The 12769-nt window shown below is 39.0% G+C and overlaps 1 protein-coding gene across 1 annotated transcript; it reads left to right on the forward strand.

Annotated features, from left to right (window-relative positions):
- The first annotated feature begins 9579 nt into the window (after window positions 1–9579).
- Window positions 9580–11061, forward strand: LOC148210307 (uncharacterized). Its single transcript, XM_088126277.1, has 2 exons — window positions 9580–10730; window positions 10815–11061. Exons 1-2 carry the CDS (start codon window positions 9580–9582, stop codon window positions 11059–11061), a joined length of 1398 nt encoding a protein of 465 aa, XP_087982403.1.
- The last annotated feature ends 1708 nt before the right edge of the window (window positions 11062–12769 follow it).

A 12769-nucleotide genomic window follows, 5' to 3' on the forward strand; every position in this document is an offset into this window, starting at 1 on the left:
GATGCTTACCTACACCCAACTGAGGCTCGATTCAAGTTGCCCATTGTTTTTCAGCATCGGACCAGCAAGCCTGAAGCCTTTCGAACGTGATTTTAGAAGCTCGAATCTCTTTGGAAGTGACCCAACCATAACCCAATTGTTTCGGTGTGAGTTTGTAGGTAACGAATCACCCAAACATAGTTTCGATTCGATTAAATTGTTTTTTAAATGGTTTCTAATGCAAGTTTGGTTATTTTTGGATCTAGGAATCCTTCGGCGAGCTTAGTAGCATGTTAGGACCTTGTAGTAAGTAGTTCTTGCTTGAGGGGGTGATTGTTATTTGAAGCATGAATTGCTTGTTGTTTGTGTGTGTAATGATTCGATTCTTTATAACTAATGCTATTGATCTATTTATGACGAGCTGTTTAATTATTAATCTAATTAATAATGAATTAATATATATATACATATATATAAATTAAATAAATAATTAACACTTAATTATTTATTACAAAAATATAATCATATTCTATAGCATTTCTCTCGTATAACCTATAGTCGTAATGTACATTTTATGCACATTATTTTTAACCTATAGTTTTAATATGAATCTTATTCATATTAATTTTATTTGAATCTCATTGAAATAATTTCTCTCATAATATATAGTTTTAATTTAGAATTAACTATATATTATAATGTATCAATATACCTATAATCCCTTAAGTAATTTGAACATTTCAAAATTTTTCAAAAAATTTGATCCTCGTTTTACCCGTTATGAGCTAGAAGGGGACCTAATGGACCTACAGATCAGAAGCTCCAACGATACGAGATTAACTGGTCAAACTCATTGACCGAGTTAATCAACATTCGTTAACTATGGGTCACTCCACTAAAGACTCGCAGCTGCACTCTTCTCACTGCAGAATATTTTCGTGTCCACGGATATACAACCATTAATGACAAGTCAATTCTTCACGAGTGCTCGTAACTCAAGTTGGGTCAAATTACCGTTTTACCCCTGAGTTACATCTTACTCCTTAAATGCCACTGCTCCTCTAATGAACAACCCGGTTATGATCCGACCAAGAATCGGAAGTCCCTCTTGGGCCAATGAGAGGGTGGAGCCCCTTGTTCAAGTCGCAGAGTCAGCATTTAAGAGAACACTCATCTACTCCCCTAAAGTCGGGAAGGAGTGAATTCCATCTTGTGAAGTTATGTTCCCAGCTCCCACTCGGTCTCGTCATCAAAATGGTAGGAATATTGAGTCTGCAACTCGGGCCACTCTCACCCATACAGATCAAAGGACGAGCTCTCACAGGCAAGAGTCCATAACTCACTCAGGATTAAGAATGAGTTGTTTGGTCGTCCTATGAAATAGCAATCTGTTAGTCAACGACGTTCCGTCTAAAGATTGTCTATTTCGCAGTCCGATTTTATACAAACTCATTGTATAGGATACCCTCACTCGCATGTCTCCACACGAACGACCTGGATTGAGTCGTCTATAAGATTTACAAAGTGGGCCGTATCCATAGTGTTGCCAGGATAAGGTACCCAACCTTATCCATATACTATAGACCCTTTAGGTTATTCACGGGGTATTATCCACTCGTATATCAGGGGTATATCAAATATATACCTCGTATATCACGGGTATATCAATATATACCTAGTATATCAAATATATACCCAGTATATATACTGTCTCAGTTACATGAAAATAACCTTGGATGTTTAGTTTATTGGATTTTGGACAATGCAATGCTATGAATTCAACAACAAATTTATTGAATATACATTTGTTTCTACCTAAATAAAAACTACGAGTTTAGGGCAACACATCCAACAAAATTATTGTGTGAAACTGTTGGATGTATTTCTAAATTGAGTTGGATAAGTTGTAGTTGGGCGTGTTCTTAAAAGTCTTATGAATTGTTCTGTGAAAAGTCTGTTATCTCAAGCATGCTGAAAGGTTATTTGTTGAAGCTTATGTGTTCTCTATATTGTGAGCAGGTTAGTTGTTAAGTTATGTGTTATTGAGATCCGTGATGCACTAAAATCATATTGGATGATTTGTCGTGAATAGAAGTTGTGCTTAGTTGGATTAGGGAGCTGGTACTAGAATGTTGGTTGGAGACGAGAAATGATACGTGGAGTTTGGATATTATGGAAGAATAATAGGTGAGTGTCAGGGCCTCGGGTACAAAGGTGGGGGACTGATGCATCGCAAGTTGGGTATCGAGGCTCCAGGTACAAAGGTCGGGGGTCGATACACCAGTCTTAGTAAGAATGAGTGTCGAGGCTCCGGGTACAAAGGTCGGGGGTCGACACGATGAAACTAATTGTTGGGTAAGTAGACTTACTTGAGGGGATGTCTGAAGTATGGTTTGTGAATAGTTTGTCGTGTGTTTGTGTGCTAATATGGTTGTTGCCTGCTTGTATGCTTTAGTTTGTTGATAAATGCATCTTATTATTATCATCATTCTTGATCAACTGTTAGAACCATAAGTTTGTTGTGTCATGAAATGTGTTATGAATTAGTAAGCATGATTGGCTACGCTGAGTTTGATGTCGTATTCTGCCTGGGATGTGATTAGAGAAAATAATGGATAGTCGTTATGGTGCCATGATTGGTTGTGTGTAAAGCATGTTGATTATGTTGCTTATGTTTAGTTGAGTTTGTTGTGGAACTTATATGTTTCATGTATATTACATGCTTGATTGTTGTGAGGTGAATATTAATTTGTATGATGTATACTGAATTGACGGGAGTTGAATGTTGCATGGGCAATGAATTAGAAGTATGTAGAACTCTGGTGAGATTTTGGTTCTGTTATGAAGTGAATGGGTGAGTATCAGGGCCAGAGGGCTGATACTCACCAATAGGCTATTAAGCCTATTGTAACACTTCTACCTCAACAATAGGCTTAATGTTAGTTGGTAAACTAAAATTCTCTAAAGATAAATGAATCTTAGAAAATGGTTTAGGTTTAGTATACCTTGTAGACTTCCTTTGGAGATGTTTCTCAATCTTTATGGCTATTTGCACCATCCCTTCTAAATCCTCATAAAATTGAAGATCAAGTCGTTCGGCAATTTCCTTCTTGAGTCCTCTTAAGAAACGAGCCATTGTAACTTCCTCATCCTCATAAAGATCAAGCTCCTCAAGCAACATTTGCATCTCCATGTAGTAAGCCTCCACGCTATTGCTACCTTGTCGCAAAGATCTCAACTTATAGAAACACTTGGGAACAAAATGCTCTCTCATTAAATGCTTGAGAACATACCATGAGTTTATTGGACACTCAAAGTTCTTCCTCCTACTCAAAAACATGTTATCCCACCAAGTAATTGCATAATCTCGAAGTTGAGCAACAATGAGTTTTACCTTTACTTCCTCACTTAATGGGTAGTAATCAAAGACACGTTCAACTTGCTGTTCCCATTGAATGTATTCCTTCGGGTTTGTACTTCCATGGAACATAGGAAGTTTAGGCTTGATGCTTCTCAATATAGGATCAACTTTATGAACTCCTCCTAGATTTCTCGTTTGGACAGCATTGCAACATCCACCATGTTCCCTTCCTTCGACCTCCAAATACTTGAAGTTGGACTTGTTCTTGACTTAATTCAATGCAACTTGAGGTTGCCATAAATGACACTAGAGTGCATTTAATGCAACTCCAATTTGTTGTCAACTTGGACATAGGATTCTCCAACAACTTCCTTTAACTCTTGAAGACTAAGACACTTTGGTTCATATCACCCTGGGTACAAAGGTCAATGGTCGATACGACTTGAAGGAGTAAGTTTGTGAGAAAGAGGAAAACAAGATAGTGAGTTGAGGTGCAAGGTTGGGTTTGGCATGTAGGTTGCATGTTTAGTTATGTATATATTCCTATTGTGTAAAGCATGATGATTTGTTATGCATGTCGCTTGAACTTTATGTGATAAGCATGTTGTTTGTGTGTGACCGTTTAGGTATGTGCTGCTTACTGGGTACCGTGGTTGTACTCATCCCTTTTTTTCCCCCCAGATTTTGTAGGTAACGAGATACCTTATTGGAATGGTGATGGCAAGGAGGAGACTTGATCGGAATGACCATTAGCTGCATTGTTCGCATTTATTCTCATTTAGTTAGGATAGTTGCAATTATTACATCTTGTAGTTGAGTTGTTAGTAGTTGGTTCTATTTAGTTTTCTGGTTCAAAGGATGTTTTAAGACTGTCAATTCGTTACCCTTTGAGGTCATTAGTTTTTGTTTAGCTTTTCAAACTGCGGGGTTGTAATCTATTAAGAATAACTTTTCCTATTCGAGATGTTAATATTTGTTTAGTGGATGGTTTATGGTTACTAAAGGTTTCTTTGAGAAGTGTGGATAAGGTGAAGTTGGTATTAAATGAATTATCTATAAAGTATTTGAGTTTTTGGTTAAATCTTTAGTGTTGTTGTTTTGTTTGTTCAAGCTCTCGTGAGGGTTGAAATCAGAGTAGCGTAGGGGGAGCGTGGTGCTTTTATCATTTAGTCTTGTTTGTTGAAGTTAATTCTCATTCCTTAGTAAAAGTTTTAAGTAGTTTTTAGTAAAAGTCCCCGTTTGGGATGTTGAAAATCTTAGGGCGTTACACCCATTGTTGAGTGTTGTTTTGAGCTCTTTGTTGATTTACTATTGTTGTGACAACGCAGGTTGAGTGGGAAAACCATGAGGGGTGTAGTTTTGCTCGAATTGTTGAGCAGGTGCTTGTGCACTGCTACTAGCTCCTCTTTGGTTACTCTACGACAAGTTTGGATGGTGCCTCCATCCAAGGTTGTAGGTGTTTGAATACGGATTAAAATTCCGCTGGGCACTATTACCTATATAGTAAACAGATACTGGATTATGGGTCAGAGGGCCTATGTCAAAGACCGTGTTTTATGCGCTTATGTCTCAGTCACATCCTATATTGGTTTCCTATTATTTTACCTAACCCACCATTCGAAAAGTTGGGTTTTAGTGCATAAATCAATTTCCCACTACCTAAATGAAAAAAGACGTAAAGAGAAATTTTTGAAACCAACCCAAGATTGTGCCAGACGCAATCTGGGCAAATCTCGAGCATGTTCGAAATCAAATCATTTGGATAAGGCATTTGACAGAGAGGTCGATAAATAAATTAGTGCATAATCTAAGGAAAGAAAACGCACAAAAACATTAATGAAGGAATTTCCATTGAATTTAAATAAATAATAACAATGGACAAGGTGGTACAGCTTGACACTCTTCTCTTTCGAGCATGAGGCGAGTGTAAACGAGCATAATAACTTTAAAATAATGCATTATATGAGGAATGGAAAGTACAAACTCGAATTGAAGGCAATATGATAAGTAAATGTATGAAAATACAAGAAAATGACAACGAAAACTTAACCCACCCTTCTCAGAGTTGCGCTTTAGTGCATAAATCAAATTCCCAGTGGCCGAGTGGAAAAAAGATATAAAGACAATTTTTTAGAAACCAACCCAAGATTGTGCTGGGCGCAATCTGGTCAAATCTCAAGCATGTTCGAAAATCAAGTCATTTAACTAAGACATTCCACAGAGAGATCGATAAATAACTTAGTGCATAATTAAAGGAAAGAAAATGCACAAGAACATAAAAGAAATAATTTCCATTGAATTTTAATGAATAATTTCAACAGAGAGATCGATAAATAATCTCGTCTTTTTCGCGCGTGAGGGGAGTGTAAATTCGCGTAAGAATGTTTAAAGAACGGAATAAATGAAAAACGGAAGTACAAACTCGAATTAAAGGCAATTCAATAACTAAAAGAGGTAAAATACAAGAAACGAACAACTAAAATATAACTCTAATGCTTATGAACGAACTATACAGCTAAGAACGAGAGAAACGAATATGAAAACGAGTTGAGAATGGATGATTTGCTGTTGGGGGAGTGACTTCTTTTTATAGGTCCTCAAGGTGGTTGAACTACCTTCCATTTTAAGTGGAACAGAGTTGAGATTATCTCAACAAACGTTCACTGACTTGGACTCATGGTTTTGGGTTGATTCAAACATGTTGGAAATGATTCCCTTGCCCTTCTTTAAGTGAAACACACGTTTTGAAGAAATCTTGACTAAAAAAACGCCAGGTGCTTTTTTCCTGCAAAACAGATTTCTTTTATTTTCTTCCAACTTTGACTGCATTTTTCTCATATTTTTCTTAAAGTACCATATATTGCAAATTATCCATTAATGTTCTATGCATGTTATACTTTAAGAATATGTAAGCCTTTTTAGCTAATAATGATGGGAAAGTATTCAAAATTATGGTCAAACAGGCCTACCGACACACATTTCTACAATAAAAAGTCAACCCTAACTGAGGCTGAGTGCGTTGTAGCTTTTGAAGCAGCGAAGGAAGCAGTTTGGCTTCGGAAGTTCTTAACAAAATTATAAGTCGTTCCAGACATGAACTTGCCCATCACACTTTACTGTGATAATAGTGGTGTTGTGGCAAATTCTAAAGAACCTCGAAGCCACAAGAAAGGCAAGCACATCGAAAGAAAGTACTACCTTATATGGGATATAGTGCAACGAGAAGATGTGATCGTCACAAAGATCGCATCGAAGCACAACATTGCTGATCCTTTTACGAAGGCACTCACGACTAAAGCGTTTGAGGGTTATCTAGATGTTGGGTGTGTTGCCCTAAACTCGTAGTTTGTAATTATGTAAAAAACAAATTTATATTCAATCAATTTGTTGTTGAATTTATAGCATTGCATTGTCCAAATCCAATCAACTAAACATCCAGAGTTAATTATCATGTAACCTAGACAATATATATATTTGATATACCCTCGATATACAACTGGATAATGTCTCGGGAATAACCTATAGGGTCCATAGTATATGGATAAGGCTGGGTACCTTATCTTGGCAACACTATGGATACGATCCACTTTGTAAATGTTACAAATGACCCGATCCAGGTCGTTCGTGTGGAGACATGCGAGTGGGGGTTTCCTATACAATGAGTTTATATAAGACCAGACTGCGAAATAGCTAATCTTTAGATGTAACGCTGTTGACTAACAAATTGCTATTTAATAGGATGACGAGGCAACTCATTTTCAATCCTGAGCGAGTTATGGACTCGTATCCGTGAGGGCTCGTCATTCGTTCTGTACGAGTGAGAGTGGCCCAAGTCGCTAACTCAACATTCGTACCATTTTAGGGACAAGATCGAGTGAGGAGCTGGGAACATAACTTCACAAGATGGAATTCACTCCTCTCGACATTTTGGGGAGTTGATGAGTGTTCTCTTTAATGCTGATTCTGGTTTTTGAACAAAGGGCCCCGCCCTCTCACTAGCCCAAGAGGGACTTCCGGTTATTGGTCGGACCATAACCAGATTGTTCATTAGAGGAACAGTGGTATTTATGGAGTAAGATGTAACACAAGGGTAAAACAGTAATTTGACCCAGCTTGAGTTACGAGCACTCGTGAAGAATTGATGATTACGCTTGTTCACATGCGTAAAAAGAAGGTTTTAGATGCTGTTTTTACTATGTTTTAGCTTTGTTTCGGATTTTTCTCGGTCGTTTGAGTTCCAATTCATGCAAAATTCATATATTATGGTTTGTGGTTGGCTTATATTGTATTTATGACATTTTAGGACCATTTGGGAGTGGAAATTAATCAAAAGAAGCAAAAAGACGAAAAAACCTACATGGGAGGCGCCAGGCGCCTGCGTGCCTGTAGAAAAACTGGTTTTCTTCCAACTTTGCCCTTAATGAAACGCGTCTTCCAATGCGTTTTGGTGGTTCCAACCGATGCATACGTGTAGAAGAAGTGTTCCACTATCAGTTTGAGCACGATTTGGTCAGTCAAAAGAGTTGGAAATGGGTGATTCACCATCGTTTTAGGACCTACCTAACCAAGTCTGCACAGCTATAAATTCCAGCAACTTCTCCACCAAATGCATCAAGCCTTGCTTCCTTCTCTTGATCATTTTTAGTGTTTCTTTGTTGCTTTCTAAGTACTTTTGAGTTGCTTTCATTAGTTGCTTTTGGTTTTTATATCCCGAGCACTTTACATTCCTTTATTGAGCTTTGTTTTGATTTCGTTTGTACTTAGTTATTTTCTACTTATTCAAATATATAAAAATTCAGCACTTTGCTTCTCTTCTCTTTGCCTTTACTTTATTTTTAGTTAAGAGAGTTGTGTTTTTGGAGGAAGGAGCACGTGACACTCCCCCTTGCTTGAAAGAGAAGGGCGAAGCTCTCAATCCCGATAAAAACTCTCCGTTAGTTAACTTTTGTTTTTCACACATGCATTTCAATTTCAACCACTTTACTTGCTGTATTTTCTTCAATATGTCTTTCTAAATTCCCGTCTCTAGCCCGGTTATGGATAGTTAGCCTTTTATTTCTAAAAAGGGTTGCTAAGAAGTAGTGTTTTTGCTTTCCATTCATTGCTCAACATGTTTTCCCAAAAGTTAGGATTTAGAGAAGGCCACTGTAAGTCTTAACAAGTCAATACAGAAAAGGTTGCTTATTTGCATTGTTGAGTGGTTAAACCGAGGAGAGGAGCGCCTTAGACATAAGGGTTCCGCTTAAGTAGCCTAGACATAGGACCTTAACCCGAGGTTGCGACTATTTCCATCCTAAAACTAAGATATCTCTCATAATAGACATATTAGGGAATGTCTTAGGACTTTGAACTTGCTTAGACATAAGTCAAGTGAAAAGTGTAGTCGTTGGTTCCTAAAGTAAAATGCATATCGTCCTTAGCATATCCTTGATTCTTTGTTGGCTAACTTGAAGTAATTCGGGCTAGGTTTTATCATTATAAGTCCAAATCCCAAATCCAAAACCATTATTTGTGACCACTTCCCATTTTACAAGAATCACTCGTTTCAACATTCACTATTCTTTAAAACTTTAGAGTTTGGAAATTATTTAGAAGTCCTTGAGGATCGATACTTGAATACTCCATCCATTTTATATTACTCTGACAGGTGTGCGCTTGCATCTATATAATTGTTACCACGCTTAGTGCGTGCGTTCAGCAAACCGCCAGTCAATTGACTTGCCATTAATGGTAGTATATCCGTGGACATGACAATATTATGCAGTGAGAAGAGTGCAGCTGCAGGTCTTTAGTGGAGTGACTCGAGTTAAAGAATGTTGATTAACTCGGTTAATGAGTTTGACCGTAATCACGTGTCGTTTGAGCTTATGACCTGTAGGTCCATTAGGTCCCCTTGCTAGCTCACAATGGTTAAAACAAGGATCAAGAGTAATGAAATAATTTTGAAATGTTCAAATTATATATGTGAATGTATATATTGTATATTGATACCTTATATACAGATATATATTATGAGAAAAATGTTTGAATGAGATTCAAATAATTAATATGATGGCGGGCCCTCGGCGAGGCTATGGTACCGACAGTTGAAGCCGAGGTCAATCGACATTTATCAATAGTTGAGAATGTTGTTCATCAATCAGTTCTCAGCTAGGTAATTGTTGAAGTTGTTGCCCTCCCACCTCGGAACAGTGAAGCAACGGCATAATGAGTCCCTGACGGAATACATCGCATGATTCATGGACGAGCATGTCAAGGTGGTGAGCTGCACTGATGATATCGCCATGATGTACTTCACGACAGGGTTGAATGACAGGAACTTGACAATTGAGTTCAGAAGCCGCCCGCCGGCCTCCTTAAACGAAATGTTTGCTCGAGCTCGCCAGTATATCGATGGCCTGGAGCTATGGAAGGCCAACGGAGCCAGGCGAAGCAGCCGTGGTAGAGATCGGGACCACAAGTCTCCACCCTCCAAGAAACGGTGCGATGATGATCGAAGTTCATCTCGGCGAGCCGATGACGACAAGAGTAGAAGCCGACGTGATGAAAGGGTCACTTCAAATCGTCGTGGGCCAAAGTTCGACAAGTTTACTCCGTTGAATGCCTCGATTGCTGAGATCTATGCAGTAGTCGAAGACACCGACATGGAGGTGCTATTTGCATCCCCTGAAAAGCTCCGCCGACCTTCGGGAAAGCGGAACAAGCGACTCTATTGCCGATTCCATAAGGATCACGGCCACGACACTTCCCGTTGCTTCCATCTGAAGGAGCAGGTTGAGGATTTGATCCGGATAGGTTATTTGAAGAAATATGTCGGCAGCAGAGAACAAGCTGAGCTAGAGGGATCAGCTCGGGAAGAGAAGCGAGAAAGATCTCAGCCGCCCAGACCAAAGGAAGATCGTCCTGCTGTTATAAACACCATTCACGGGGGTCCGAGCGGGGAAAAGTCAGGGCAGAAGAGAAAAGCTCTAGCCCGGGAAGTAGCGCATGAGGTCTGTACCTCGTACCCCAAGTGGCCCGTGATGCCGATCTTATTTGACGAGCAAGATGGTGAAAGGGTGCATATGCCCCATAATGATGCTTTGGTGATAGCCCCCTTAATAGACCATGTGAAGGTCAGAAGAGTTTTTGTTGATGGCGGGGCGTCGGCTAATATATTTTCCTTCTCGACCTACACGGCTCTGGGATGGGAGAGAAGGCACTTGAAGCACAAGACAACATCATTGGTTGGCTTTGCAAGGGAGTCAGTTAGCACGGAAGGGTGTATCTCGCTCCCTGTTACCATCAGCGAAGGGGAGCATCAAGTGACCAGAGTTGCCGAGTTTGTTGTGATAGATCGAAGCTCGGCATACAAAGTATCCGACCCCGACCGGGATTGCAACAGTCAGAGGTAAGCAAAGAACATCGAGAGAATGCTATGCAACTGCAATGAAAAGGAACGCCACTTGCGTAGTGATCATGGAACTTGAAACAGTTGCACCACCACATACCGACGAGGTAGAGCTCAACCGCGGCACGCCAGCAGAAGAGCTGAACTTGTCCCCTTGCTAGGGCCGGATAGGCAAGTCAGCATCGGCAGCAGGTTGGAGGCCAAAGCAAAGGAAGAGCTCGTCAGGTTTTTGAAGTCGAACTCCGACGTATTTGCATGGTCCCATGACGACATGCCCAATATCGACCCGAACATAATGGTGCATAGGCTTAATGTAAATCCTATGATATAGAAATGAGTGATCACGGAGTGTACGGGGAAAACTTACAAGAGGAGCAAGCTCAAATCAGCTCAAATGAAGCTTATGCTCAAAGTCAACCCAATCATGAGCCAATCATTATGCCACAAGGTCCAATCACAAGAGCTAGAGCTAAAAGACTACAAGAAGGGTTGAATGGTCACTTCCAAGCTAAGGTGTTCACACTTGGTGAAGCGTTGCATCCCTTCAAGCTTGAAAAGACATATTGTCCTCCAAGAAACTTCATGAATCTAATAATCCAGATTCATCCACATATTTAATTTATTATGTATTTTTCAAGGGTTGTGTCTTTTCATCGAAGGGTTGTGTCTTTTCATTATGTCTTTTGAATTACTATAAATAGGGATGTGCATTTGCTTTTCAAAGACAACATTTTTGATGAATGAAAATTTCAGATTGAGTTTAATCTCTCTCAAGCTTTTAAGCTTTCTTTGTATTCTTGTGTTAGAATGCATGTTTTAGAACTTTCAATCTAGTTTGATCCATTAGGTTGTGGAGAGTTCGAAATCTTGAATATAGGAACAAGTTCTCCTTTATTCTTAATCATTGATCATCTTTTCCAAGCACAAATCTGTTTAGCTTTCTTGGGGTTGATTCATCATCTTGTTATTGGGGTTATTCTTATTATTGTTGTGGGGATTCACCTTGTATAAGGGAGTTCTCATGCATAATTGAGTTAGTTCCTTTATCATCCTAGCTATAGGCCTGTAAGGTAAAAGCATCGGCCTGTCGACGCCTAGCGAAGTAATGTAATTTGTAAAGAGGTGGAACAGTTGTTACAAGCTAATTTCATAAGAGAAGTTCATTACCCCACATGGATTTCCAATGTTGTTTTAGTTAAAAAGTGATGCAAATCCAACCACGGATCCATTGACTGTACTCGGGGGACCAATTACAAGAAGCAAAGCAAAGAAGATTCAAGAGGTTTTCATAATACATCTTCAAAGGCTAGCTAATGCACACGAGGAGACAAAGATTTCTGAGGCAAAAATTCTTTACAATGTTAATTTAATGAGTCAAGAAGAGAATGGAGCAAAGATGGCACGGGAAAAGTTGTCTATTTTGAGAGATGGCACTGAGGACAAAAAAAGTGTGCAGATTGGTGAACAGGTGCCTTTGCAGATTGCACCTCTTGAGAGTTTGTGATGTCAAAGCTTGTCAAATCTCATCCAAACGTAAAGCGCCTCCTACATGTGATTTCCAAGACAATTTCAAGCAATTTTACGTTTTTGGATTCACATTTAGTTGTCTAGTTTGATGTGCAATCATGTTTTAATTTGCATGTCTTATTTTCTACAATTTGCATTAAATAGGATTTGAAAGACTTTTGGTGTTCCTCATGTTGAACGACCCTTTGGCCTATTTAAAGGCTTGTAATCACCTTGTTTTGGAAGATTAAAAACATATTGAAATTCAAGAACTTTTGTTCCTTAACACTTTTGGTGTTGCTTCTTTCAAATCTTGCTTTAGGTTTGATGTTAAACCGATTCATTGGATTAGTCTCGATCAAGCCAATTCTGGAGTGAGTCGTCTTAGGATCTAGGAGTGACCATCGTAGATTCTAAGTCCGATCTAAGAGTGATTCATCTTCTAACCTTACTCTTGGTTGGAATCATTCGGTAAGTTAGTCGTTTTTGTGAATGTTTGCAAGGATCCTAGAAGGACCTCTAGCTTTGTAAAC

Source organism: Momordica charantia (assembly GCF_013281855.1).
Source record: "Momordica charantia cultivar OHB3-1 chromosome 7 unlocalized genomic scaffold, Mcharantia_2.0 BLBB01000007.1, whole genome shotgun sequence".
Lineage (NCBI taxonomy): Eukaryota > Viridiplantae > Streptophyta > Magnoliopsida > Cucurbitales > Cucurbitaceae > Momordica > Momordica charantia.

Excerpts from the sequence above, each read along its gene's own strand:
- LOC148210307 (XM_088126277.1), top strand. The coding sequence starts at position 9,580 with ATGGACGAGCATGTCAAGGTGGTGAGCTGCACTGATGATATCGCCATG. Across the intron at positions 10,731-10,814 it reads CGGGATTGCAACAGTCAGAG|TTGCACCACCACATACCGAC; the intron begins GTAAGCAAAGAA and ends AACTTGAAACAG.